This window comes from Scleropages formosus, chromosome 15, assembly GCF_900964775.1.
Source record: "Scleropages formosus chromosome 15, fSclFor1.1, whole genome shotgun sequence".
NCBI lineage: Eukaryota > Metazoa > Chordata > Actinopteri > Osteoglossiformes > Osteoglossidae > Scleropages > Scleropages formosus.
The window spans coordinates 4345407-4368430 of NC_041820.1; the positions used below are offsets into that span (position 1 = coordinate 4345407).

At 48.5% G+C, this 23024-nt stretch overlaps 3 protein-coding genes across 7 annotated transcripts; 1 reads left to right on the forward strand and 2 right to left on the reverse strand.

Moving 5' to 3' along the window:
- Window positions 1-75: 75 nt before the first annotated feature.
- Window positions 76-3957, forward strand: grcc10 (gene rich cluster, C10 gene). The gene is made up of 5 exons (XM_018733258.2): window positions 76-272; window positions 830-910; window positions 1201-1280; window positions 1922-2098; window positions 3317-3957. The coding sequence occupies exons 3-5, from the start codon at window positions 1229-1231 to the stop codon at window positions 3454-3456; spliced, it is 369 nt and encodes a 122-aa protein (XP_018588774.1). The 5' UTR covers window positions 76-272; window positions 830-910; window positions 1201-1228; the 3' UTR covers window positions 3457-3957.
- Window positions 3773-6021, reverse strand: LOC108922845 (adenosine receptor A2b-like). 2 transcript variants are annotated; one of them, XM_018733245.2, is made up of 4 exons: window positions 5954-6021; window positions 5774-5854; window positions 5323-5654; window positions 3773-4874 (listed from the first exon to the last, which is right to left on the reverse strand). In XM_018733245.2, exons 2-4 carry the CDS (start codon window positions 5795-5797, stop codon window positions 4193-4195), a joined length of 1038 nt encoding a protein of 345 aa, XP_018588761.2. In that variant the 5' UTR covers window positions 5798-5854; window positions 5954-6021; the 3' UTR covers window positions 3773-4192. The 2 variants fall into 2 exon arrangements, with proteins under 2 accessions (XP_018588761.2, XP_018588751.2); XM_018733235.2 differs by lacking the exon at window positions 5954-6021 and having other exon boundaries at window positions 5774-5908.
- Window positions 6022-6144: 123 nt separating this feature from the next.
- On the reverse strand, window positions 6145-18138 carry LOC108940870 (cytospin-A). Of its 4 annotated transcripts, XM_029258634.1 has the most exons (14): window positions 17867-18065; window positions 17061-17131; window positions 16396-16512; window positions 15102-15596; window positions 14638-14711; window positions 10959-11503; window positions 10664-10757; window positions 8952-9021; window positions 8350-8431; window positions 8138-8234; window positions 7905-8021; window positions 7737-7796; window positions 7346-7471; window positions 6145-6771 (listed from the first exon to the last, which is right to left on the reverse strand). In XM_029258634.1, the coding sequence occupies exons 3-13, from the start codon at window positions 16433-16435 to the stop codon at window positions 7382-7384; spliced, it is 1764 nt and encodes a 587-aa protein (XP_029114467.1). In that variant the 5' UTR covers window positions 16436-16512; window positions 17061-17131; window positions 17867-18065; the 3' UTR covers window positions 6145-6771; window positions 7346-7381. The 4 variants fall into 4 exon arrangements, with proteins under 4 accessions (XP_029114467.1, XP_029114469.1, XP_029114466.1 ...); XM_029258636.1 differs by having other exon boundaries at window positions 6145-7471; window positions 15102-15593; window positions 17867-18067; XM_029258633.1 differs by having other exon boundaries at window positions 6145-7471.
- Between the last annotated feature and the right edge of the window lie 4886 nt (window positions 18139-23024).

Here is a 23024-nt window from a genome sequence, read left to right on the forward strand (position 1 = left end):
ACCGTTACGGGGCCCCGAAAGGACAAAATAGACATTGACAGAAACGAAACGCATTTCGTTTGGGAGGAGCGCTGTATACCCTATCGTGTACTGGATCCGCAAACAAAGTAACTGCGAAAAGCACCGTTTTACGCCATTTTCAATTTGAAGGAACATTTTAAATTGCAGCTCCGCACAATACCTGAATTGTGCATTTGGGTGTAGGTTCGAATGTGGCACGTTGTGGACAGAGCTAGCAGGTTCTCCCCTGCGCCAACAGCCTGAAGGAGCCGGTAAGATATTCATTGGTTCCATACCCAAAAGTCATAGGTTCGAATCCCACCCCCAGCTGTAGACCCCTTGAGCAAGGCAGTTATCCTAAATTGCTCCAGTAAAATTACCCAGCTCTATAAATGTGTGAATAATTGTTAGTAGTTTAATATTCTAAATTGTTTTGGAAAAAAGTGTCAGATAAATGAAATAAAGTAATATAACAGGTTTTTGCTTGAAGATCAGAGCATGGCACCAGAATATAATCTGAAAGGCATTCTGTAATGTACTCTGCTATAATAATAATAATAATAATAATGTCCGTTACTGAGTCTCTCAACCCGCACTGTGAGTTTTCATCGCTAGAGGGCGGTAAACAAAAGTGTCTTAACCTAAAACCCCAAGTGTGTTCATAGCCACTTCCTGCTCTTCAGCCGCTGATCCCAGATCGGATTGCTGGTGTCGTCCAGCTTCTTTTGAATGTTACGTTTATCCGTAGATACGACCTGGTGTCAGTTTGCGGTGGTGTGAGACAGATTCTGTTTAGCGAAGACAACCTTCTTTTCGCTTTGTGTTTCAGCTCTTCTCGGTCGGCACGCGGCTCACCGGATAAAAACACACCGTTTATGTGAAATATCATCTTTTTATCGGCCAAACTGAGGTATTTCTGTCTCTATAGCTTCTCGGGACTTCGCTATCGGGGCTGTGTTTTGTGCGTTGAATGATTAGTAGTAGCTTCGCCCCAATCAGTCTTCTTCTTTTCACTGTCTGACATGATATATAATTTAAAAATATAATATATATTACTAGCTGGGCGGCCACTTTTACACGCGTGCAGATTCTGTTGTAGTTCACTTTTCCAGCGAGATCCATTTCTGCGTGTGTCGTTGTAGAAAAGCTCACCGTATGTGTTTACTCTGTCTGTGTGTGGGCTTTTTACATCTATCCCAGGATTCCGTGCCCGCTGCGAGCTGTTACCATGGCGACGGCTCCGACGCAGCAGCCCATGCTGACCGTGGAGCAGGCTCGAGGTGAGGCGCGCGACGCTGCTCGCCCCTGAGCGGATGGTGCCGTGACGTCACAGCCCCTGATTTGCGTCTCCCCTTTGCCTTTATTGTTGTTATTTATTTAATTTGGCTGATGCTGTTCTCCAGAGTCGGAGCACAGTGTTGTTTGTTGTCATTTACACTGATTTATTCATGTACATAACCAACTTATTTTTACTGTAACAGTTCAGGGTAAAAGTCTTGCTCAAGAGTACTGCAGCAGGAATGGGGATTCAAACCCATGACTTTTGATTGCAAGGTGATGGCTCTTAACAGCTGGTAGCTTAGGGGGTTAGAGCTACTGCCTCGGGACCCAAAGGTCACAGGTCTGAGCTCTACCTCCAGCTCTAGTACCCTAGAGTAAGGTACTTACCCTAAATTACTCCAGTAAAATTACCCAGCTCTTTAAATGGGTAAATAACTGAAACCTTATTATAAGTCACTTTGTAGAAAAGCATCAGCTAAATTAATAAATTTAATGCAAACACTGCACTGCCTGCTGTAACCCTTAAAAATAATCTGTGTAGTTCGCAGCGGTGTGTCAGTGTTCTGGAGATACTGGGATGGTCATCAAAACTGATCTCTGGCCAGACCGCCTCTGAGGTCCATGCTTGCGTGTCTTTTAGTGGTGCTGAGCGAGGTCATCCAGGCCTTCTCGATTCCTGAGAATGCTGCCCGCATGGAGGAGGCCAGGGAGAGCGCCTGCAATGACATGGGCAAGATGCTGCAGCTGGTGCTGCCCGTCGCCACGCAGATCCAGCAGGAGGTCATCAAAGCTTATGGCTTCAACAATGAGGGGGAGGGTAAGGAGCAGCTATAGATCCCTGTGGAGACCCCCCCCTTAAGTCAGAACATCGCTGACCCAAGAGGCTCAGGTGGTCCCCCTTAAGTAGCCAAGCTTTTCGTTGCCTTAAAGGAGGACCAGGTTGTCTTCATCGAAGTCAATAAGCATGTCGATCTGGACCCCATCTATGAACCCATATGATGCAAGGAGCACCCAATGTGAGCCAAAAACTAAACTTGTAGGGTTTAATCAGGTTGATTAATCAATCAGATTAAGTTAAATCAGGGTTAGAACTGGTTACAGCTGCAGTGATCAGCCAACCAGAAAATAGAATGGGATCCCCATCCAAGATCATCTCAATCAGCCAATCAAATTGAAGCCAAGGACATTTCCAGTTTCCAGACCCAGTATAAAGACTGACATTCAAACCACAATTATACACATTAATTGCTGATGATGTCACCGTGACTGGTGATGGAACGGTTGGAGTCTGAATGCCAAGCTTGGCGAACATCTGAGTACCAGGTGTGTGTGATGTACTGATGTGACTTTTAAGGCTAAAGGCAGGAGAACATCACTGTGTGTTTCCAATGAGGTGCATTTAGGGTTCTGTCAAAGCTCTCAGTCCAGTCTGTAGCTGCAAGTAGAAATGTAGTACACAAGCAGGTTAAAGTCTCGAGAGAGAGATCTGAAACCAGGTGCTACGTACACCCGCTCCTGGACTTGAAACACACTAGGATGTCTTTTACCTCTGTAGTCACAATGAGAGAAAAATAATACTGATACCCTCAGATTTTTGTGGTGAGGTTGTAAAAGACCTTGGCTATAGCTACACTATAAATAAAATTACTGCATGAGCTTGATATTTGAATTGTGAAGCTCATCCAGGTATCTCCAGAAACTCCCAGTGGTGACCCGTGTATCCCATAAACATCGTATCGTTCCTAATTATCGACCATCAGCACTCAGAAACACCAGAAACAAACTGTAAACACTGTGGAGCTCAATTGAATTAAGGTGGTTCTGCACTCCTTTTTGCATTGGCTGCTCTTTACTGCCATCTGTTGACTCGCTGTGTAACTACAGGACGCGTTCGGCTACAGCGTGAGATTTTAAAAAGACGTAGGTGCAGAAAATGCTGTTAAATGTTTGACATGAGGAAAATTTAATTTTGTAATCCAAGCAGCCATTGTATTTTGTTACCATACTACCTTTACACTCCCTCTTGTGATTTCAGGGGTCCTCAAATTTGCCCGGCTGGTGAAGATGTACGAAAGCCAGGACCCCGAAATCGCTGCCATGTCCGTTAAGCTCAAGTCCCTGTTGCTGCCTCCCATGTCAGCCCCACCTATTGGGGGCGGAGTCACAGCCTCCTAGGTGCACATTTTCGTATCCTTCACTTATGTTGTCTGTATTGAAATATTTCACAGTTTTATGTAAACATTTTTTTAAAAGTGCATTCCAAACGACCCCCATCCCTTCCGTCCTATTTAGCTTTCGGTGCAGTTAGAAAATGCATTAATCTGATATATTGTTAGACATGCTCAGCAAGTACTGTTAGCATCAAGAGACACTTTTGGGATGTTTGCAGTGAAAAACACAAATTTCAGCAGCAGCTGTCTGCAGCTGTACAGTAAAACAGAGCAGAAGTTCATTCCAATCGATGGCTCAGACATTTCGATCTTATTTCCTCTTTCACGTTTTCCTCACGATACAAACAGCTGTGTTCATTATTTATATTCCTGCTAAACAACTCGAAACCCCCTTTCCTTCCATAGTTGCTCAACATTTTTATACTTTTTGGTTTAAATGCTTAAAACGTGGACACTTTTTAAATCGCATGTAACTTTTGCTGCCAAATAAATATATAAGATAAAATGAAAGAATATTTATGTAATTGACATACAGAATGGTTTATTGGTGCTGGAGGTGTCATGTGTACGACAAAAGCGTTAGTGGAGATGTGTCAAAACCTGTAAATTGGAGCAGGTTGGTCCAGGTGAGACACCACTGTGGTTTAACTATAAACTTCCGTTACCACGAGTTTGTCCGTTTACCAGAAAATACTCCTGTTGGTCGCAGGGAGAAAGGAGCCGGTTTCACTCGGACCAGATCAAGCAGAGCTTGGGTGTGTTGCCCCGTGCCCTTGTGTGTCGAGTGTGTTGCGTGAGCCTGCGCAGGTGGCCAAGATGCAGTCGTGATGCGAGTTTAGCGCCGCGTCCCCTCTTGTCCAGGGTTTCTGCGGCCACAGGGTGGTCCTCAGTGCCCGGCGGAACTCCGTCAGCTTGAGAGCGTAGAGCAGCGGGTTGAACGCGGAGTTGGCGTGGGAGAGCGCGATGGCGGCCAGCGTAAGCCAGTTGGGTGCCCGCAACGGGGGGTGCAGCAGCGTCAGCCCGTTGCGGATGTGCAGCGGCAGCCAACACACGTAGGAGACGCCGACGGCGGCGGCAAGGGGGCGGGCGGCGCGTAGCTCCCGCGACAGCAAGGACGAGGCGCCGTCTCCTCGACCCCTCTGCTCCTGCTCCAGGTGTTGCCGGGCCACGGCGAAGATGCGGGAGTAGAGCAGCAGCATGAGCAGGAGGGGCGGCAGCACGCAGCCCAGGAAGACGCAGTACACCATGAAGCGCATGTCCATCGCTTCCTCAAAGACGCAGGGCCCAAACGTGGCAGCGGCTCCGTGCTGCGGGGACGCTCTGGGCCACAGCAGGTAGGGCAGGAGGATGATGAAGAAGGAGAGCAGCCAGAGGGCCGCAATGATGACCTTCACCCTCGAGGGCCTCACCAGGTCAGCGTACCTGAGGTGAACGGCTCAGTCAGCACAAGTCGGCTGCATCACGTGTGAAGTGTAACACATTTTCCAAAGCAGCTTTCAAGTATTTACTCATTTATACAGCTAGGTAATGTTGACTGGAGCAGTTTAGGGTAACTACCTTGCTCAAGGGTACTACAGCTGGAGGTGGGATTCGAACCTGCGACCTTTGGGTCCAAAGGCAGCAACTAACTACTACACTACCAGCCGCTTCTAATCACCTACTCAGTTTCCCATTTTTCGGTCAGGATTTTTTTTTTTTTTTTTTAAAGCTAATTCAAGTTTTTATTCAATGGCGGTTCCTTAACCGCAACTCCACCTACGGTCCCCAAGACCAAATCACATCCACAGTTCTTTGGCAGAAGTTACGCAAACGGAGCCGATCCGGCCCGCAGAGACCCTTCTCGGGAAGGGAGCGCCTGTGCAGGGAGTACCTGAGTGGGACTCTGATAAAGAGAGAGCGGTCCACTGCGATGGCCAGCAGGCTGAAGATGGACGTCTGCGTGAGAAGGAGGATGAAGACGACCAGGAAGCGGCAGACGTGGCGGTCCAGCTCAACCTGGAAGCCCAGGGCCACGGAGAAGGGCACGGCCAGGCAGCCCACGCCGGCATCTGCCGCCGCCTGCGACGCCACAAAGTAGTGGGTGGGCGCCCACGGCACGGGGGTCCTGGCGAAGACCCAGCACACCAGGCCGTTCCCCACACACGCCACCACTGCCGTGAGCACCTCCGCTGCGCTGTACACTCCCACCAGCCACAGGGAATCCTGGGAGGTTTTCAAACAGGATAATTAGTCTTTTGGGAATTCGGGAAGGAGTCGCTCTGCGTACGCATCCGTTCCCTCACGGTAAAGGAGCATAGTAAAAATATAGTACTGTCGCTCACCTGCTCTGAAGTCATGTTACTCATCTCTGTCCCAGGTCTGTGTTTGCGCTCTGTTTTTACACACACTGGAAACACACACCGCTGCAGGGAAGGCAAATGAGGAAGGTGGCATTGCATCAGACTGGCTCCACCAGACCAGCTCCATCCCCCCGGCTGCGCTGCGCCTTCGTAGAGTCATACCGTGAGTAAAACCGCCCGCAGACGGGCTGGCGGCACCGCAGGACACCGGCACGCTGTTCCGGTAAAGTGGCACCACCCCTTTGTAGGTCAAGATGACCTTTTCTCCGACAACACCGCAGGGCGGCTGTGGAGCCAAGTGTTCGCATGTCCAGGTGTGAGATGAAAAAAAATGCAGTCTGAGGTCTCATTAGTCCAAGAAAACCAAAAAAAACTTTATTTTTACAGTAAGGGTTTTGTCACAGATTCCACACTGGAATTTCATGGACAAATAAAATGATAAACGGAACCCCCTTTGTCAACAGATCGTCAAGAATCAGCCTGAGTCATGGGTGTCTAGTGTGATGATGGACACGGGGCCTGGATGTCCGGAGCCTGTCAGCTGCTTCTTCAGGGCTTTCTCCCCACATTCTCTTGCAAAATATATTACTTTAAAAAGAAAAGAAAAGGAAAAAAAAAAAACTCAAATCTGGCTACACAGAACTCCCGGCACAGTTCAGTTCTTGAACCCAGATACGTCCTGCTATTATACGTCACCCGCAAACTTCTTGTCCTCAGAAGAGCAGTTATCCAAAGTGCAGGTAAAACTGCAAATTTACAGAGTGCTCCACGAATAAGGAAAGGAGGTTCGAGGAAGGTGGCCTGTGACAGTGTCAAGGAGGACAAACCTTGACCACGATCAAGAGCAAGAATGAGCCGTACCACCTCCCGGGGGGGGGGGTGAAAAAAAAAATTAGAAATAAAAACAGGAAACGCTCAGTTCTCCATTTGTTTTGCATAGTGAGGCTTCATTTGAAATTGTTATAAAAACATTCGTCCACCTAGAAGAAGTGAGAAGAGAAGGATGGCAGGAATAGACCTCATATGAAACAATCAAATCTCATGTCATATTCCCCCCCCCCCCAACTGCTACTCATTTTCTGATTATCTGGCGCCTAAAACTGAAGGCAACACTTTACATTTGAGCTGGAACACTTATTGTACCCCTTGCACAGGTACGGGCGCCGAATCAGTGTCTGTGTGGTCTGTATTCAAATTACACAGCGTATTAACTAGATTATGCCACACTGGCTCATGCTATGCAAATAGTGACGTGTAGATGTTCGAGGATCCCGACCTCTTACAGCCCATCTCTGGTAGGCAGCAAACAGGCTGTCCTTTGAACCCCTCCCATACTGGGGTTTGTCATGTTGTTGGCTCTTCCTTACAGCAGCTGTCCTAAAGCGCTGGGTGGCAGATACTGTCCTTCCTCCTTCCAGCCACTAGGGGGCATCTTGGCACCTGCACTGCCCATCTATACAGCGTCCAGGTGGTACGGTATTTGTTTGCTCCCCCCAATTACAACGCGCTAGTTGGGTCAGCGCTCGTTCGGAATGTACGTAGGAAAATACGGACCTTGCGATGGCTTCACATCCGGTGACTTGAAAGGCATCACATTTCAAAGTGGCGGTAAATGCTCTCCACGTATCCCAGAACCCGCTGCCAGTCGGGGCCGTCCGCCTTCAGCATCTCTTCCACCGTCTGCGAGAGAGAGAGAGAGAGAGAGAGAGAGAGAGAGAGAGAGAGAGAGACGCCTCCAGATAAACTCGCATTGGGTTAGTCGTGGGGTCTCCAGCTCTGCTTTGCCTGGGTTTTGTTTTTCTGCAACCACAACTGGGGACCAGAGAGCAGATCTTCATTCCCTTCTCTTTGTGCAGTTCCTCTCAACTCCATCGTTTCTGCGTTTTGCGAGAGAAGCTCCCATGCTGGAGACCTTTTCTCAGCGATGATCTAAAACCGTCCTTACCAGCGAGGCTGGGATTCCCACACTCTCCCCCGTACGGAAGGACAGCTCCAGATTCTCTCTCTGCAAAGACATACAGTCCTCATCTTCATCATCATCATCGCTGTCGTCACCTTCTCCATCGCCGACACCGTACGCAGGGTGTGTCTGCGCTGCGTGTGTGTCGCTCACCTTCCTCTCCGGGCTCAGGCTGGAGAAAGGGATGTGTGAGGGGAGGTAGGTGTGGTACACGGCACAGAAGGCCAGTCCATCCGCCCAGCTGCTGCTGAAGTTGGTGATGTCAATGTTCTGCATGGGGGAGGGGGGGATCAGAACAAAACGCTGACCCAACACACGGCAATCGGTCGAACCCCGCCAGAACCAACCCGGTACCGTCGTCAGTTCGAACCCCACACCACAATCACCTTGTACCCCTGGGTGCGGCTCTGACACCACCGCAGCAGGGAGTTCCGTTTAGAGCCGCCATGTCGGCGCAGCAGCCTGCTGAAGCCGTCCTGCGGCCTGAGGTGGGTGGGGGGGAGGGAGGGAGAGATAGGAGAGGAGCTGAAGTGCCTTTAAGGTAAACACTGACCACTGATCCTGATGTTATGTTAAGGTTGGGCTGTAAATGACTCACCAGATTTTACCACTTATTGTGGGGGGGGTGTCTGTGGTGGAGGTGCCCTGCGGAGGGGGGGCACCGATCTCTTCCTGTCTACCTGTCGCGGACACAAACCATAGCTCAGTTAGAGCAATGACACTTAATCCTCACTCCAACAAAGCCTTCCGGCAGTTTCTCAGTAAAAAAAAAAAAAAAAAAAAAAAAAGGGGTGTTTTATATGGGGGGGCAGATGTTCCTAGAGCTACAGTTACCATCGCTGTACTAATAAGCGAATAGAAAAGATCGGCTGAGACGAGAACTTAAAAAGTGCCGTTTGACTGACAGCAATTTCACGAGTCGCGAACAGCGCCGGTCGGGGTGTCTGCCACATGTTCATATGTTTACATTTACTCATTTAGCTCATGCTTACTATTATTTACCCTTTTATACAGCAGGATAAACTTTACTGGAGCAGTTTACGGTAAGTACCTTGCTCAAGGGTACTGCAGCTGGAGGTGGGATTCGAACCTGCAACCTTTGGCTCCAAAAGCAGCAGAAGCTCTAATCCCAACGCTACCAGCAGTCCTTCTTGCAGGAGGTCACGCTGTGTAGACGAGCGCTTCCTCGCACACCCGTACCTGTGCCGGACCGGCTGTCCCGCTGCTCCAGGGTTGCGTCCACCTGCCTCTGTTTGCCCGTCTGCTGCTTCTGGAAGTGGAGAAAGGAGAAGACGACTTTGGTAAAGCAAACAGCGGTGAGGTACAGCTGGTACCGTAGTGGCTGGAGTTGCTGCCCCTGGACCCAAAGGTCAAAGGTTCAACCCCCCAGCCCTACTATCCTTGAGCGAGGTATTTACCCTAAATTGCTCCAGTAAAAATTACCCAGCTGTACAGATGGGGAAAGAACTGCTACTACAGCTGGAGATGGGACTTGAACCTGTAACCTTTTTCACACACACACACACACACACACACACACACACACACACACTTGCTGAAACCACTAGTCCTGTCCGAGCGGGGTTGCGGCGAGCCAGAGCCTAACCCGGCAACACAGGGCGTAGGGCTGGAGGGGGAGGGGACACACCCAGGACGGGACGCCAGTCTGTCACAAGGCACCCCAAGCAGGACTCGAACCCCAGACCTACCGGAGAGCAGGCACAGGCCCAACCTGCTGCACTACCGCACCCCCCTCTTTATATAAATCCTAGTTCTAAAGTTTGATTGTTTGCAGCTCTGGCAGGACCAGTAGACACCAACAGGTCTGTTTGCACTACAGAGAGCCCGTGATGTCCCTTTTACCGCACTGCAGGTACAACAGCTGCACTCCACTGTTTGCGCTCACTGGCTCCCTCCGCAGGAGCAAACAATGAGCGAAGTTTGACCGGCTGCGCACGCACGCACACACGCACGCACGTTTTTCTTTGAACCCTGAACGGATCAGATGCGTGCGGTTGGGGTTAAAGTACCATGCAAACATACCAGAGTAACTGACAGAGTCTAGGAATCCTCACTAATGAATATCCAAAAACATTTCAACATTTCTTGCAGCTTAAAGTAACTGCAAATTAATCCTGAGAACTTTTTCTAAAATTATACCAATTTCATATTAATAGCATCATGAGTACAATGTTATATTAACAGCAAATGTTCATATGCCGGTAATGTTTGTAAGACTCTGGCTCACGCTAGGAAAAAAATTAAATAAAATACAGTCACTGGAAGCAGCGTTACTTGGTACCATAAATAACGAATTTGACAGAAAGAAAACAGTTGCCGCACGGTAACGTGATGCCAGCTGGCCAATAACGGAGATATTTGAGATAATGGGTAAACACAGAAACTGGGTACCTCATGAGCAGCAGCCCTCGCAATCGAGGCATACTGTACATTCTGATCCTTTGACACGAGCAGAACACCAATTTTAGATCAAACCGCAAAGCGCTAAGGTCTTCGCCCCCGTTTTGAAATCCTACTCAACGGCTTGAATCTAAGAGCAGAACCGGGTTCCTGTGCTCCTCAGTCCCAGGCATTCAGTTTTGTCCACTCTAGAGGTCATTTTTTTTGGGTGCATCTTTCGAACTGCATGCGAGTTCCATTTCCTTTTATAGGGGTCATTCTATGACTTTAAATCATACCGCGTGTTTCCAGGTGGTGCTCGGACAATTTCCAACTTCAGAATTCCAGGAATATACTTAATCTGTTTTTTTTTTTTTAAATTGTGTCTCTGAGGATTCGGCGCAAGAGCTTTACACTAGCCAGGTGAGCGCTGCCACAGCATTCGCCGCTGGACCTGAACTTGGGCCCGGTGAAGGTACCAGGGGAACAGAGAGACCCCTGAGAAACTCTACCTTGACGAGAGACCCTGTTGCTGGGGCCGGAAGCTGGGAGGTGCCGTTCACTGCCAGAGGGGCATCCGAAGAGACAGGAAGTCTGGAAAGGCTCCTGTTTTGCATAAAGGATGTCAAAGAGTGGCCATAGAACATTTTTTTTTTTTTTTTTAAAAAAAAAAAAAAAAAATTGTACTACACTGATCTTGACTTTTAATGTTGTCATTGTCAAAATGGCTGGATTACTGAAGGAAACACAGTGAATATATATGTTTGTTTGTGTGCGTGTGTGTGGGTGGGCGGGGCCAAAGTTCACCTGGATCTCTCAGAGACTGTGGGTACTTTGCGCAACTCCCTCCCAGCCCAGCTATCCTCCTTCTTCTTCTCCTCGGCGGCCACGCTGCGCAGGTATCCCTCTGCCACGCCCCGGCCCTCGCGAGCCCGTTCCTTGGCGATAGGCTCCTCCCCCCTGCTCCTCTTCACTGGGACACGCCCCCTGTCCGTCCCCTCGCATCGTTCCCTTCCTCCATGTCCTCCACCTGTTGCGTGCGCGCCAGTGTCGCCGCTCCTCTTCGTGGCCCCAGCCTCGTCGCTGACCCGACTGGAGTCCCTCCGCTGCTGCTCCTCCTCCTCCAGGGAGCAGAGCTTGCGACAGGCCTCCTGGAGCCTGGTCCTCAGGGCCTCCAGCTCGCCGTCCGTCTCCTCCTGCCTCTGCAGCGCCGCGGCCAGCCGCTGCTCCGCGTCCCGGTGGGCTTCCCGAAGGGCGCTCAGCTCCTCCTCCGCCTCCACGCGCAGCCTGTCGGCGACCGCCACCGCCACCTGCAGGTCCGACTGGAACTGCAGCCACTCGTCTCGCTCGGCCTGCGGGCGGGAAAGAGAATTACAGGCTCCGCCCCCGAGCGGAGAACCAGGTAGAGCAACAGATGCCACGATTTGCGCTTGCAGGCCAGGCGTGATAGTCAGTAAACACGGTTATCCCCCTGAACAACAGTGGATTCCCCAGCTGCCCGGACCCAAGGGTATTTTTTTTTTTTTCTTCTTCCAGCACTCTAGGCTCTTCAGTGCACATCGGAACCCGACTGCAGGCCGGGACAAATCTCATTCCCGGTCGCATTACGGCAAACAAACCAAAGCCCCGCTCCCTGGAATGCGGGCCCTGCGCTATGCTTATCTTCACATGAGGTGGGCACAACGTGAAGGTAACGCTCTCAGCAGATCGTTCCACGTTTGCCCGCCGGCTCGAACACGTTTACAGCCGAGATCCGGCGCAGCGAGTTCTGCCTTAGAGCCCACATGCAAAGACCCGCCCGACGTCCGACCTGCTCCGCAGCAAAAAAATCCAATGTTCGGGACACAAATGGAGATTTTTCTTCTTCCTGCCCATACCGTTCCACCACAATACACCAGAGTGACAATAAAACACACAAGAACACACTGTTACTTTGTGCGGTCTGGGCCGGAGAGATACTTGGACATGGCAGCAGTGCACGAGGAGGGAAGGCAGGGCCAGGAAACAGGAAGTTTGTGGGAGAGCAGGATGGTTAATGAGAAGCGTCAAAGACCAAGGAACCGAGGCACCGAGGCGGAGGAGTTGGACACTGAGCCAAGCGCTTTCCGACAGTCTGACCGGAGCCTCAGCGGCACAGCTGGAGCCGATTAAAGTGTCCAAGCAGGCAGACACGCATGCGCACACACAGCGCTGCGAGGTCCAGCATATGTATTCATTTCCTAACCTTACAGCTACTCAAAGGAGTCTAGGGTTACAAAAAAAAAAAAAAAAACCTATTCAAGTGGCCTGTCCTCCAGCACTAGATACAGGAGGATGGAAAAGTGTGGAATGACTCAACGCGATAATGTAGCAGATTCCCGATCCAAATCAGGACACTTCAGGAAGAAGCTGGGATCAGAAGTGTATGAACCCCCCACACACACACACACACACACACACACACACAGAGAGAGTGAGAATCAGCCACCCCAACTCCCCCGTTCCTATCCCCACCCAAGACATCTTGCAGGGAGAGGCTGCTGCTGGAACTTGGGGGTTTCCGACACCATTGTGGAGCCGAGATGGACTCAAGGAGTGTCCTGCAGGAATGTCGCACTACTTCTCCACACGGAGGCTTTGAAATTCGCATCACCTTGCAGGGGACGCGATTTGCTGAGGCTGGCAGGATGGAAGCAAAGCCTGGTGATCACACATGCCCTGCACACAGCAGGGTGGTTATCTGCAATGCTTCTGGCTGAGGTGAAAGTCAGCACTCGCAAAATGCTCCCTTTGAAAGTGCAACGATGGAACAATAAGTGTGAGGTCGCCCTTGGTTGAGGTCATCTTTGCTGCCACATTCCTCGACCGACTGTCAGCCCATCGCCTATTGCGGCATTCCCAACAAAGCCTCCGATGCTTCATCATCAATGGGCTAAAGATCGACAAGTTCCTTGCTCACTTTAATGGATAAGACAATCTCTGTGTTTGAGATCATCGGCTGTCGGACCTTGACCGATCTAAACTTTGCTTGGAAGTTGCCTTCAATGCATTTGATCCGATAGTGTTGCTAACTAAGGATCTCCGTCCACACAGCTGTGCTCCACATCAGCAGGTTCCTCAGCTGTTGCTAAAGGTGAATTCTAAACGTGAAGGAAAGTACTACATCCCACAAGGAGACACCTCCATCTTTCCAGGGAACCCCAGTATCCAACTGGTCTAACCAGGACCATCTGTAGAGTTGCCACTTTCCGACGTGATCCAAACCAGCTGGGGGCTGGGCATGACCCCGGTAATCGGACGACATGGACGATGGAAACCGGGGCCTTGGCGGCTGGGTGCGGGGTGTGGGGTGGTCAAAGAAAGAGAAGGCTGTAGCAACAGCAGCAGCTGTGAGGTCATTGTTTGACTTTCTGTGCGCTTGACAGGAGGCCAGGATCTCAGATGTACCGAGAGGCGCTGGGAAGGGGGATCTAGCCCGTATTGTTCAAAGCCCACACACACGTATCCCCAACCTCAACACTGCCCCCGATCGCGAGCGAACGGACTTTCGTTTGCTCCGAAGCCGTCTTCCTCCTTTTAGCACAGTGCACTCAACAGGACTCGTTTTGAAAACAAAAGATTGAAACTAAGCATTTTGCCTCCCACGTGCACGCGCCCCGCTGCTCGGAGCCGAAGGGCGAACCCTGCACTCCGATCGGTACGAATGCCATATGCGATTTGACAGGTTACCAGAAGGATTTTATTAAATGGCAGACTAACTAGCCGGCCCCGCTCAGCTTGTTCTAGCTCGCTTTCAAAGAAACGTCGGCCGAATCGTAGGAGGTTGGGAGGGGTTGCGTTCCAGCTCAAAGTGCGTGTGGCATGAACGCACACACACCCAGAGCTCTAGGTTTGGGGCTTGTGGGGTAGTGGTTGACAGGAAATTACAAAATAAAATAAAAAAAAAGGAATTCATCTAAACCCCCAAAGGAATGCAACAATTGAGCAATACTTGAAGAATTTTAACTCTTTGCCTTCCTTTCTTGTCCCCCTCACTCTTCTCTAAACAGAGGAACCTTTGATGGATGAAGGGAGGGGGGGGAAAAAAAAAAAAAAAAAAAAAAAGAGACTCGTGTCATGAATCAAGCCCATCTCCAGACGCTTCCTCCGAAGCTTCCACAAGTGGCACAAGGCAGGAAAAAGGCCATTATGACCTTGCCATCTCCCAGCAACCCTTTGCTCCTCTGTTTACAGACAAATGACAAGCTGTGCTTTGTTATCTGCTCCTCAGGTTGAATCTGCTGACCCCAGATCCTGGACCGTACCTAAGGGACCGGGTCCCACTTCCTGTTTACCGTCCAAATGCTCACAAGGCCTGTTTCTGAGTTCCTCTCATGACTGCTGAGATAGAATTGCCTGGCATGCCACTGGCACAGCACTTCTTAAATCGAATCAGGATTGCCCGACAATAACGACTATGGGAAAAGACCTCCGACGGTGCGTTAACGAGGGCCGCGTGTTTTGTTACCTTCATAACAGCTTGCAGACCCTGCACTTCGGCCGCCAGCTTTTCTCGTTCCTCCAGAAGACGTCGCACCAGGTCTGACAGACAAACACGTGTCAGAATAGGACTTTCAGAAAAAACACACTGATACCATTCTAGTCTTATTAGGAGAGTCTGGAACGGAGAGCGATGTTAAATTTTAAAAGCCGCAAAGTGCAAATCTGAAGGTTGTTTAATGCAGTGTTGCTGTACGCTGATGCAAAGTATTTATCCTGAATTGTTCCATCTCATATTTAAAACTGTGAACACTGTGCTGTAATTCTCTTCGGAGAACAGCACTAAGAAGTTAAACACACACAAGCGACACTATTTGCTTTAGAGAACAAGGCTCAACCTGGTTGAACTACTGGTTGATGGAAATCAACTCCAGAGGAGGTGACTCCGCACCACCTGAGACCTGTGGAACATGGAGAACTTGTGATTCGCACCTGCTGGGCTCCAAGGACCATCATGTTCAGAGCTCAACGCCAGAGTTGCCCGGTACGCCTCCAGCAGGGTCTCCAGAGAAGGAAGGGCCTCCTCATCTATGGGCTCTTGTCCCGCTGTGCTCACCTCCACCAGGGACTGGTCCAGCCCACTGTCCTTCTCCAGCCATGTCCTCTCAGATGGGCAAGTGGGGGGAGAGCATGTCTCCTGGACGATGGGGATTTTGCTTGTTCTGTCCAGGTTGGTCCCTCCACTTTCCGGAGGACCCCTGCTATCGGACTCCTTACCCGTGGAGCCAGTAAGGATGCTCTCCTGGACTTTGGTTTGTGAAGGCTTGCGGCTGAGAATGGTACCGTCTCGGCGCCCAACCCTGGCGTCCCCTGGTGGCACCCCATCTTGATGGCCCTGAGTGGAGGCTGAGACTTGGCACGTCCCAGGGACACTGGGGCCAACTGGGGATGATGGAGGAGTGTGGAACTTGTCCGTATGCGTACCTGCTAAAAGACCATGGAAAAGTCATTGGAGGATCCGGCGAGATGCAACACCGCAGTGAAACATGGGTAATGATGTAAAACCATTACAGTGAAAAGTACTGCAGTACCTGACTGCAATTCCCTCTGCCTTCCAGCCTTTGTTCCCACCTGCTTGACTGACAGTGATTTGACTCGAGTTTGACATGCGACAGAAACATAATTCTTAAAGTAACCGGTTTAGATGGTATCTCGCAGGAGTGAGCAAGCCTTTGCCGTCCCTCTGTCCTCACACAACAGGTTCAACATTGTAAAGGTTTGGGAGCGTGAAATGACCTTTTTCTGAGCCAAACAATTGCTTGTTTACCAGTCATAAAAAATGGAAGATGTTTGGGTCTCTGTGTGTGTGTGTTTTGGGGGGGTAAGAGGCTATTCTCCAGCTCTAGCCGAACCCAGCGCCGTACAGGTGCTCCGACTGCACAGCCATGGCAAAGCGATGGGGCAAACAGCCATCCCTGGGAAGACCTAACAATATCGCCCGGGGCAGCTCAGCTGTAGAGACGTTAAACCTTTGTGAGCATGTCAGAGCTGTCGAGGAGGTGCTTAGCTTTTATAGAGGCTGCTTATGTTGACGTGTGTGGGATGGATATGAAGTTCACTCAAAACACACTAATATATCTTAACCTAGCTTCCAAAAATCAAACCAAATGGCTCGTATTCCACTAGAAAACCCATGGATACGTCCACCTGAAGCTGGAAGAATGAGATGGAGATATTTTATATGCTGTGCCGGCCTGTGTGTGTGTCCAACGAGGAGGAAAATTACCTGCAGGCGTGTGCCCATCCTTGCTGGCATAGTTTCCCATGATGACCCCCCTTCACGCCAACCGTGCCTTCGCTGGGGATCCTACCAGCTCTTTGGTCAATACAGAGTAAGACTGATCTGTAAACACAGGGTATCAGTGCATGGACAGGTTGCCTTTGTAATTATTGACCTTTCATTTCCACAGGGAGTGCGAGCCGCACGCACGAGTGAAGCTCAGTTTGTAAATTTCTGCTGGCTACGCTTAAGCCATTCGTCGCTGGCCCTCAGCCCTCATCCGAAATCCAGCCACTGTCAACATGTTGGCAAAACATCAGCTGCGTTAAAGTAAACCCTGTGAATCCACAGCCTTACGAATCCATTATAGGACAACAATGCGTGCAGTTTTATTGGGAGCACTGCACTCCCCACGGGATCGCAGCGTCCAGTCCCTGCTGTCGTACGTCAATCAAACGCCTTCAGTAAGGCCTTCAGTGCAGCGAGCACAACACATAAAATACGCACACAGACCTCCGTGCTGAGAGGGAGCGTGAGCCAAGCAAAGGAAACTCTGCAGTGCTGAGCAGAAGTAAATGGTGTTAGTTTGAATGGGATTTCCGGATCAATTTGCTTACACGAGCAAAGCACGGGCACAGCTTGTGAAAAGAAAAAACCCAACATTAACATACCTGGATTTGCCTACTACGTAGTCTCACCTGTCACAGGAAAGAGAGGCCAGAGAGACACACATTCCACTGCACTGTAAATAAGACAAACATCACATTCAAACAGATGAGTCAGGTTTGACTGGCAGTAAGTAACACGAACTGACTCAAGTCTTTGGGGAAGGGAGTGTCATTAGTCAACAATTAAGGTCATTTCTGCTGAGGCCATCCGACTGTGAAGCATTTAAACTGAAACCACACCATTCTGAGGGGGTTTTTAACCAATTAACATTTACTAACCATTATTTATCGGACTCCTTTGAGCCTCTCACCACTTGCAATGTTCAGCAATTAACTTTACAATGTTACCCGTTAGTACAGCAGCAGGGTATTTTACTGCATCAATACAAATACTCAAAGACAGTTTTACTGCATCTAAATGCCTGATCAAAAGGTACTACACCAAGAGGGGGATTCGAACCAGCAACTTTCAGACTTTATGGAGACAAACACAACCAGGACGCCAGCAGTATCTGTTGCGCCCCTGGCCATGTGTGAAGCTCTGCTTCCATTGTGAAGCACTGCACATAAACAGAAGTTCTCCTCTAAGTTGTGCTTGTGCGCAAACTTCTTCGCGCTTTTCTATCGAGAAGGACCTCTGGCAGAGCTCTGGCACAGTTTTAAGCGCCACATGATTGAATCATGATTATTATAAACGAACGTGGAAATCGGCTGTGAATTAAAATGCTCGGCCCCGCACCTCCGGGAGTGTACACACCGGTCACATCCGCGATCACACACACATACATCTTGAAAAAACTTCCACGCACCTTTGCGACGCACCTTGACCTTCTCTCCAGTCCCTGTGTTCGGGACGCACTTTCCTTCAAGTAAGAGCCGGGCGTGTGTCCGTTGCGCGCTCCCGCTCTCATCGCACTGGTGCGCTGGCGCGCGGACGGACGGATCGCCGCATCTCCCGGTTTCCAGGGAGGAGGAGTGAGCGGCTGCCGGAGCGCGGACGAGCGAATGGCTGAAGCTCCAGGGAGAGGGGGGCAGGACCGGGGAATGGAGGCAGGACTTGGTCTATGAATGGAGGAAGCGATAAATAATTGTCCCCTCCTCGATGGCACGTGTCCAGCGACTATGTGTCGAAGCCGAATTAATCACGTCCGCTTGAATGACTGAACCATCGTCGGGGTTCGTCGTTGCGGCAAGAAGTCGTGACGCAGCGCGTTGTTGCAAAACGTGCGCGAGTGTGGGAACGCGCTGGATTTCGGGCTGGGAAACAACGTTAGCCCCCTCTTTGTGGTCAGAAAGTTATCATATAGCCGGGCCTTCGTCCCGAAATTGCCCAATGAACGGTGCAGATGGTTGGCCAGTTAAACTTGTGGCTCTCACCTGTGGATAAGTACCGTACGACGGGGTTCTGGGACCATTGCCAATTTGGCATTTGCTACACGTCCTCATTTTTCTTATGCCATGCCATGGTATTCCGCTTTTTTATTATTGTTTTATTATTCCCTCGTTTCACTGCTGCATTATATTTTGACAATACTGTGTTTATTTGTCACACAGCCCAGGTTCGGTGCAGACTTGGTACCACAGGACAGACTTGGAAAAGGCTCTTGGTTGGTTTGTTTACCATTTCGTAACAAATTAGTTATTCACTCAGTCACTGACACTGGCGCCTTTCCCCAGCGTTAAGCGATTTACAGTGAGTTCTTTGTGATGCTGAGTGTTTTATTGTATCAGTTCAGCGTAATTACTGTACCTTGCTTGATCAAAGGTACTACAGCAGAAACAGGGATTCAAACTTTGTCGGGTTTTTCGAGTACAAGGTGGCAGGTCTGTTATCTCTGCTGCTGTCACGTTATTGTTTAAAATTATGCAGCCGGAACCGCTACCAGAACTGCCCAATATAGAGCCACGTGGCTCCGACGTGCTGCCGCTGATGGCGTTGCCATGGATATTAAGGGCACGGGGACGTTGCCTTAGAAACTAAGGGCTCAAGAACTTTCGTGGTGGTGTTCATGGTTCGGGAGGCTCTCGGTGCTCCAGCTGTGCAAAGTTAATCTCCTCAAAATTATTGACAGTACCAGTCCCAAAATTGTACTGTTTAGTTGTCCTTGCTAATCAACACTGGGCCAACACCTGGATTTATATATTATTTGTTATGACCAGGATGGTCACCATCAATCATGTACCATGGTCGAAACTGACTCAGTCATAACAAAGTTAAAAATATCAGCTCCAGTTCTGGACATCTGTTTATTGAAGGTAAGTGTCAAATCATTTCGTTTTTATTGCTAGTTAAGTGTGAGTGGTAAAAAATGCCCCCATACTTTTTAGACACCAGGAGATATCTTTGTTGTAACGCAATACAGTCATGAGTCATGATGCTATTAATAACCAATAGAGTTAGTATTACAAATTTTTAGTGATATTTCTTAAGTTTTCCACACTGAATATTTGTAATTATACACACGAAACACGATTTTTTTTTTAACCAGAAGACATCGTAACATAGAATTAAATATACGTTTACCTTTCTTTATCCGTAGTTATTAACAATTTACAATACGTTTAGAACATATCTGTAAAAAGGAACCGCCAGAACTGGCTCGCCAGTTTAATTGATAAATATTTGTAATTTTGCCTCAGACAGAGCAACGGAACGGACGTGGCGCGCGCTGCTCTTTTTACCTCAAGTGCGCAATGGCTCTGCGCGCGCCCACTAACTGACCCTTCACGTTAAATGTCCAAGTTCGCCCGAAAGGTCTCTAAACAGCGTCAAGAGTTACTTAAACTTGACTCAGTGAAGGAATTAAACAGTGAGAGTTTCGCGCCCTTTAAATTTCCTTCACGGATGTATTGAACGCGAAAACTGTGTGTAAACTAAACGGCTCGCGACCATCGGGACACCTCGCTTTTTTAACCGTCGTGAACGCGCGCGCGTTTTTGTAAGATTTTGTGTCCATAATTTCTGTCAGCTTATCTATAGTATCGCATGGTCAGGATCAGCAAAGTTATGTGAGCAGAAGCTGTTCTAATGAATTTAGAACCGCCGCTTAGTCTGTGTGTGGAGTTTGCATCATGTTCTCGCCCGTGTGTCTCTCTGTCTGGGTGTGTTTCCTCCGGGTGCTCCTGTTTCCTCTCACAGTCCAAAGACATGCCTTTCAGGTGAATTGCTGACTCAGAATTGCTCTTAGCTTGTGACTGGGTGAGAGACTGTGGGGGGAGGGGAGGGCTACTCTGCCATGGGCTGGTATAACACACCCCTCAGCCTTGCCCCCCAGTGCTTCTGGGGCAGAATCTGGTTCACCACGACCCCACTCGATGCATGTGGTTATTGAGCTTGGATGGATGGATTGTGTTTGGCCACATGGCTCCAAGAAGGCATATCTGCTGCGGGTCAGTACAGTGGGGCCCATCTTCACGTGTGGAAAAGTGAATTGTGAAACCTGCGTTGGGCCCTGGGGTTCTGACCGTGTTTGGGCAGAGGGGTTCTGACCATGCTGGACCCAGGAGGGATGCCCACAGGAGGCCCATGTGTCTGCCTGTGCTGGTCTCCTGCTGTGAGTATGTCAACACTTAAAAATGACTGCAATGTTTTTACATCCCTTCCCTCCTCCATCTGTTCATTTAAAATGTTTCCTGCCATCTTGCAAGCATCTTATTTACCAAGAATTTAATTTCTTTCCGAGTGCCTCATCTATGTGGCAAGTTCCCGTGCTTTGGATTTATTGGCATCAGCGGCAGTCGTTTTTCTCTGTATTGTGCTGCATTCTACGTATCTTGCTTCGTAGGGACAGATTCCCTCAGACAGGCCCACCAGAGGGGCCTACAACTAATTTCAACGCTTCGTTGCGTGCTTTGTACATTTAGGAAGTTTCCCTGACGATTAATTATCTTGGTAAATAATATGGTACATTTGTGTACCCCAGGGTCTGGGACATGGTTAGATCAGAGATTCTTAAGCTTTTCTAGGCTACGAACCCCTTCAAGAATCTGGAGAAAGCTAAGGAGCTCACCTGGAAATCTGGCCATAAATAAATCCAGTGAAAATACTGCACTGAAATTATTTCACTGAAAACTAATTACCTTTGCATAGGATTATGTAATAGAAAACACTTTGCCATTACTCTATTTTTAAGTTTTATTTTGATATACAGTGTAATTTTCAAAGCAAGCCTATGTTTCACAGACCCCACGAAGCACACCCAAGGGGTCCCTGCATCCCAGGGTTAGAGATTCGTGTTTTCTGCCACTAGGGGGCATGATCGCATCGCAGCTATGACCTGGGATCTTGACCTGTATTCAAATCAAAGCTGGCTCATACTGCATCTGCCATCATTTTGGTGCCATACTTGCTGTGATGAATTTTCTGTTATAATTTTTTGGATTTTTAAATTATTCTATGTACCCTTTTCCCATTATTTGCAGTTTCAGTTAGCTAGCAGTTAACAAAGAAATGGAAGTCCTGCAATTGATGTATTTTGGCTCAAGGCTTCCAAGGCGACAAGTTGTTACTCAAACTATGATAGAACTGGTACAGTTGAGCAGAAGTCTGTTCTGTGTTTGCTACTAAATTTATTAGATTCTAAACGCTAAATGAGGACACTTGGATGATAAATTATTGTAAATACTTTTAAAGTCTTTTTATTTATGCATAAGGCATAAGGGTGGTTTCTAGAAACATCTGTTCCTATAAATGATTAGCACATGCAATGAAATTGCAAAGAACAAAAGTTGTTTGGCTTCAGTTCACTGAAGTTTTTCACAGTCGTATTAAATGACGGTCATAGTTTGGCATTACTTTTCCACATGAGCTTACACACTAAAGACATAAGGGTGGAAATTCTTATGCTGCCTCAGATATTATTCATTGAGGACATTTTACAGCTTTGACCAGCAGGTGGCACTGTAATGCCTGAGTCTCATCAGTTTTTCTGTGGATCAACTTGGTATTCACTGCAGTTGTTACCGCAATTCCAAAGCCGTGTGAATCTGTTCTCTGCAATCTCCAACACATTGTTTTGCAGAATGATAGTGTGGCACCTCTGTGGGACATGGCTAACATTGACTTTGTTGATGGGTTGTTTGTTATGCTGCAATCTTAATTACCCAGTTGACGGGTCAAGAGAACGTTAGCTCAAATGACGGAGACCTAAATCTGTATGTCTCAGTGCTTTCTGGGGGGTTAGGTTTTTTAAATCCTCCTGCATTTAATGAACCAGCATTGAATTCATTTACTTCCCTGTGCCCTTGACTAAAATTAATTTTAGAATTTTTAAAGACCTCAAATGGGAGGAGTGATCTATAATTGGCATGGGGCCAGTACTTTGTATCCTTTCAAGTAATGTGATTGGAATTGCATAGAAAAATTGCAAAATGGGTGTATCTGAGCTGCATGTTGTGCATGTACAGGTAATCTGACTTCTGTGGACAGAAGAAACAGGTGGGAATCAGAAGGACATAATGTGAAAAATAAATAGTGCTATTGTGCACTTGATCAAGTTGGACTTTAACCTTTTTGTACAATGTACATCTTCCTTTATTTAAGGACATTTAGGCTTAAAGACAGGGTGTAGGGATAAATTAATGATGCTTGGCAAAACTAAGAAACTGGCTTAATAGCATACAAGATAATTTCAGAGTCTTACGTTAAATTTTAGCATTAAAGGTTTTTACATACAAACAAAGCCAAGTGACAAGGAACACTGGCCCACTTTTATGCACAGCATAAAACGTTAGCATTTGATAGTGTTTTGAGAATTATAGGCACAAAAATGAAACCAAGAGTTAGAACACACATTACCACAAGAGAGAAATGTCTCCCTCCTACGCAGGGGGGTTGGCTCCAGTTCACTACAGAATGAGGCCGAGTCTTTAAAATGAATCCATATACATCTTGAAAGTTCAGACATTCACTTCTACTCAGCTGAACAAAATTGCTTGCCCTTAATAACAACAAAAATAAGTAGATAA